The following is a 6000-nucleotide window of genomic DNA, read 5'->3' on the forward strand; positions in this document are numbered from 1 at the left end:
GTTCCTGAGCCAGTGTTTTCAAAAGCAGTGTTTCCAAAGCCAGCATTTCTTGAAGCCAGTGCTTCCTGTGGGCTCCCTGGGAAAAAAAGGGTTGATGGAGCTGAATTCTGCAAAGCCTGATGTTCCAGTCAGTCAGTTGTGTGCAACTATTGCTACATATTCCTGGCTTAGAAGCCTTCACTGTGCCACTCTCACTGCAGCCTCTGCACCGGGTGCCTCTTGCAAACCATGTTTCCCTCCTCCCCTCCTTGCAAAGCAACACAGCTGTAACTGACCCCAAGAGTTTCAGAACTCCCACAAGTCTCAAGTTTTAGAACCAGCATCATCAGTCACATCCCCTGAATATCCTAGCACTATATTTCTCCTATATAGAGTTCAATGGTCAATTAATTTACTGAATCGCTGTAAAGCACATGGGGAGGGGTGTGTGTGTTGGAGTGTTAGGGGAAATTGGGGCATGGTGGATAAAGCGCACAAGAGGCAGGAGGGAGGAAAATGACTGCAGTTACAAGAAACCTGAGTCTGGGTGTTGAACAGGCTTCCTTGTGCATCCAGCTGCCGTATTCCTTGCTCCTCAGATCCCAGCTGTAAAGTGGGAATCACATCTCAGTGAGGAGTTGCAAATACAAACGCACTGGAAGACCGTGTGGAGTTGCACACCTCCAGCAGCAAGGCATGTAAACAGAGCAGGGAGGAAGGAACAGTATCTGTTCCTGTAAAATAGCATATAAGCACTGAACAGGGTGAGGCAGCTGGGGCGGGGAAACAGACCAGACAGGAATCTCATTCCTGGTTCCTGCAGGACTCTTGTCTGTTATTGTTTCCTACTTTCCCAAAGTGTGTTTGAAGCGAGAAAGAGGAAATGGTACATAACTTGGAACACAGTGCTAGACCCAGACTTACCAAATCTGCCTTTGACAAGCCTCCTGAACTTTCTAAGGCTTCACTTCCTCACCACTTCCTCAGCCGGGGATGGTATTTACCAATGGCTCAGTGCTACTTTCACACATCCCACAGCAGGGTAAAACACCTTCTCCTCCAACCACACAGTCCTTGTAAGACTTGACTAATCTAGCAGGTATATCTACTAATTCCTTCTTTGCCACTGCTTTCAGGTCAATATTAATTTCCTTTTTGCTCAACCTCTGTTATATTATTCTTTACTTCTCTAGCTGTTTGCTTTACTTCTCTCTCTTATTAAGGAGGAAATCCTAATTAATCCCCTCCTGGGAGTCTACTGCTTTCAAAATCAGTCATTTGCAGCAGGTTACCAGTAAGTAAGTAGCAAAGCTTAGTCCTTGAAATTTATCACTTATATGGAAAGCAAAGATTCAGAACATCATTGCAGCAAATAACTAATGTGTAAAGCAACAGGGAGGTATATGTGATATGTAAAAATATGCTGGATTAGGTTTCTGGAAGCAAATCCAAGAAAGGCCTTTTTCAATCATTGCACAAGCTTTCTTTGCTTTCCTCATCCAGCACAAGCAACGATTGGGAAACACTCATACCAAGGGAGACACCTAAAGCCAGACAATCATTAAGCATGACACTGGGCGTGCCTTCATTAGAGTGCTGAGGCGTGTGAGAGCCCCATTTAGAGAAAGATAGAAGATAGCAGTTTATTTGTAAAACAGCGGAGCCCTCGCCTCGCTCTACACAATGCTTGCCTAGAGCTTCCAGCTGGGATGGTCAGGTGAGCACTCAGGCTCCAAAAGCAGCCTCCTCCATCCCCCTCTCACCATCAAACCATGCTGCGAAGCCAGCCCTTTTCTAGTCACTACAAGGCTTTCTACTAATGATCACATCGAGATCCAGAACTAGGACACTGCATGACAGACTGCGAGCTCCCAGTCAGAACAGGCATTGCAGAAAGACAACCTCTAAGATTTGGGCTCGACAAAGTTGGTTTTGTGGTTCATTCTTTAGGATGCTACATGCCAGCTGTTCTACAAAACGTTCACGTAAAGTGAGAAGTGCTGCTTCAAAGCTTCAGAAAACAGTAAGCAAACTGCCTTGGATTTTAAGCAGTACAAGGCTGGAGAACAGGCATAAGGAGAGCGCAGGCATGAGCTAAACCGACCTTGCAGTAATGTAAACATCAAGAAAAGGCAGCTTCCCCCGCCTACATTTCGTTATTCTTGTTATACATGTACAGCAACAAATCACACTTCAATCCACACACACTTTAGTTGACAAAACAGCTTTCCACTAGTGATTAATACATTGCAAAGTCAACTCCACCACCGGTTAAGCTTTAGAAGGAAGCTACTACATTTCAGCGTGCAGGTGTTTGTTGTGTTTGATAGGAACTAGAGGCTAAGTTAGTCCATGGGACCAACAGTATTTGCATGAGCACTTGCAATTCTCTGCAGTTTAAGAGGATAGACAAAAGCAGTGTTAGGTCCCACGATTACAAACTTACACAAGCTTAATCCATACATCCTGTTCAATGGAGACTAAGACCGCTGTAAAACTAGCTTAATAAGTAATGTTGCAACTACCTATTTGTTTTCAATGTTGAGGCAATTAGCACAAACAGTCAAACCTTACCTTCATTCCTTTAGTAATTCCATTTTTCTTATAGATTCCACTTTTTAAGAGGTTATTCTGTTTCTGATGGTGATGATGTAGGTGTCCATTGCAGACAGCACTGGGATTAGCCATCTGTTTAAATTAGTCAGATTCTCAGTTCTTAAGGGTGTCTCAGGTCTTTCTACTGTAAAAAAGACAGTGGGATGAGAAGATAAAGTTCTTGGTTAAGGCCTGAAAGGTATCCAACTGGTCCGTCAGGATTTTCCAGGATGAGAGCAGGAACTATCTTTTGCAATATCTTCGAAACGTAAAACTTTCTTTCATACACCTTCAGCCCCAGCGAGCTAGAACGCCAAATACATAGCAGAGGTGTGCTCTTAAAATCTCTGAAAAATACTGCTCATTGCTGGCTATTGCATGAACACGGCTCCGGTGAGTCAACAAGGCTGCTGCAGCTATCAAGAAGTGGGTGGATTCAGAGGCGGAGACACTTAAAGATACATCACCTCTTAAATACCTCCCCGTGGAGAAACATTTATGTTCCTCTTCTCCAAATTACAGTCAGCGAAGAGTTATTTGATTCCATTTAAACTAACAAAATTTTCTGAAACTTTAAACAGAGTAAAAATTTTAAAGTTACGTGGTTCGTCCTGCTGCGAGTATATTAGATGCAAAAAGTAGTATTGCGCTGAGTAGAATAGACTTTTTTTCCCCCTTTTTAAAAAAAAAAATCTTCTTGTAGAGGTGACACGATAGGTTATTACCTTAATAATGACATTATTAACTATGCAAGGAAATGGAAAACACTTTGGTATTAAGATGAAAATTTCTCTAGAGCTAGAAACATTATATTTGGCTCTATCCTACAGACACGTGCACAGGCATTCACTTGAGTGAACTGTCCCTTTAAACTCAGTTTGGCCAATAGCCAGATAAATGGCATGCTATTATAATTAATGAGAAGTGAAGTTTTTATAAATTTGATTAATTCAGTTTTAAAACAAGCCAGCCTTTAATCACATGTGAAACTACTAAGGGGGACTAACATACATCTTTTAAGACAGATGTTTACTTATTGTGGAAATACATATATTGTCTTTGCTGAACTAAATTCTCATGTTTAAGATTTTAGTGATGAAACATAGAGGTATCTGGTGGTATTTAATAGACTCCCTTCCTTCCAAAATAATTAAAATTAGTGTGGAGAAAGATTAAAGGAAAGCTGTATAATAATATCAATTTTGAAAAACAGGATGAAAGGCTGGGAAAACAGAAATATTGAAGTACTTTAATTATAAAAAATTACTGTGCCATCTTGGCAATGAAATATAAGTGATATGTAGAAAAAACAGCCTACAACTTGAGTATGTGCAATACAGGTGACTAAATATTAAATGAAGCACTGTTAAAGTACACAGGGAAACACTGTCTTGGTTTTGTAAACTTGTCTTAGACAGGTATTAAATTGTTAAAATGTATTTTCTTCTTCAAAGTGATTTGCAAAGTGAGAGTTTTCAGTGTGCTGGAAAACCTTTGCTCCCTGCTTGAGAGAGATCCAAACTGATCTGTGTTTAAAAGAAATATCTGTATATGTTTCCTTCTCCATCTCACCTCATTTCATACCATCCAGAGATTTCCAGTACAGAACTGTAGAAACCCTCCAGGATACACTAGAGAGTAGCACAATTTAAAAAGCTAAAAAGTCAATCTATAACTAGACTTGATTGTTTTATCATTGGAAAGAACTTTTATTTATGTATTTCAGTTAATAAGACTGGAAGTAGTAGTTTGGGTCAAGAAAATATTCCCTTAACAGACTAAAATGACACAGAAACAGTAAAACACCAAAAATGTTCTGCTTCACAATTACACCAGATTCACCACCAGAATTCAGATTTCCTAGGTTTTGTCTTTTTGGTGCTTTTCCTAGGCAAAAATGCCTCATTTCCGTGTGAATCAGTCTTGTTTAGGCTTCATTAAGACATCTGTAAGGATAACTCAATTTCAAATGAATTGTGAATATGTAGTGACAAAATAAATTGTTGGTCTTAAAGGGCTAAGAGTTGATATCTGCAAGGAAAAGATGAGACTGAGATGAAGATAAGCCAGAATGAGGCAGGAAAAATGGTTAGTAATACTTCCCTGTATACCAATAACCTGTGGCACGCTGGTAAATGGAACAAGGTAATATAAGGCATTCGCTCTGCCCCTGGAAACCCCTTCCCACCAAGCCTTCTCATTTGGAAATTATATCCCTGCTTGCCACAGCACATCAAACATCTGCAAAACATGCCCTCTGCTCAGTCAGTTACTTCACCCTGTTGTGACAAAGGTAAGACCAGAACACTTACCAGAGGAGCAGCACTGTTCCCCTGGCCCAGCTGGAACCTCTGCCAGATGTGCTTCCCAACAGGCTCCGCACGTTCCAGGGCACAAGGCGATATAATTAACATCTCATATGCCTCTTGTGTGGTTTTTTTTTTTTTCCAATTAGGTCCATGAGGGAGGTGGAATCTCCAATTAGATAACAGCTTAGATAATGCAAATTCTGTTGCTAGTACCAGGCTCTAGGTCTGCACTTGTTATCTGTTTCAAGGCCCATGAAACGCCAGTGACTTTACATGAGTAAAATAGCGAATTAAATATGTTATATTAATTTTAGTTTTCAGTGTCTAGAACATTTTTAAATCACAAACAAATAGCACTTAAAAAAAAAAAGATACCACATTTAATTATGAGTTTGAATGAGCAATTAAAAAAAGCTCAGAGAAGAGCTGTCCTTTGGGTATCTGTTAACCATGCTCTAAAAGCCAGTGCTCACAAAACAAATACCACTAGAGGCTGAGTAAAATTCTTGTTCTGATTCCATTCAGAGCACAAGATTTATAGAAGGGACAATTCTGGTCAAATAAACAGAAAGGATCTGTAAACAGAATGTGGCATTTCTCCTGAAAAAAAAAAAAAATTTGAATTCTGCCCTTCAGAACTCCATCTTACTCAAAGCCATGTATTACTCAGGTTTCTATATCTATCATGCTACTGCTTACCTGCACTTAAATCTATCCCTCAAAAATACGCAAGTCTATGCTGCTTGGACACTAGAGGAAGGACTTGATAACTGCGTGCTTTGCAACACCAAAACCACCACTAGCAATACCCTGTTTATTTTTACCATTCTGGGAAGTGGAAGGAAAAAAATTTATTATGCTGACTGTACAAGAACTATGTGTATTTAAGTGCAGGGGACACCAATCCTACTAAGATTATATGTGCCCTTCTCTTTAGTGGCTTGGGCACTGGTCAGCCTTCCTACATTGGCAAGAAGATGATGAATTTCTAAGGGTAGTAGCAGACCACACACCATGCTCTACAAAGATGCTAGTAAAGTTTGCAAGACGTGACTACAGTTACTATAAATCTGTAGGAAAGCCACCAATGAATTCCCAGGTTCTAGGTTTTATTCCT

The 6000-nt window shown here is 40.2% G+C and overlaps 1 protein-coding gene across 2 annotated transcripts in view; it reads right to left on the minus strand.

Moving 5' to 3' along the window:
- The window catches only part of SPTLC3 (serine palmitoyltransferase long chain base subunit 3), an 81326-nt gene extending 75971 nt beyond the window's left edge, over positions 1-5355 (minus strand). Inside the window, exons 1-2 of one of the 2 annotated variants that reach the window (XM_050315788.1) lie at positions 4887-5355; positions 2554-2719 (exon numbers count right to left, since the gene is read on the minus strand). In XM_050315788.1, the coding sequence (XP_050171745.1) occupies positions 2554-2667 (114 nt within the window). In that variant the 5' untranslated portion in view covers positions 2668-2719; positions 4887-5355. Of the gene's footprint in view, positions 1-2553; positions 3089-4886 lie in introns of those variants that run through there. The other variant, XM_050315787.1, reaches the window with a different exon arrangement.
- Positions 5356-6000: the final 645 nt, after the last annotated feature.

Source organism: Myiozetetes cayanensis, unplaced genomic scaffold, assembly GCF_022539395.1.
Source record: "Myiozetetes cayanensis isolate MyiCay16 unplaced genomic scaffold, myiCay2020 scf2-11, whole genome shotgun sequence".
Lineage (NCBI taxonomy): Eukaryota > Metazoa > Chordata > Aves > Passeriformes > Tyrannidae > Myiozetetes > Myiozetetes cayanensis.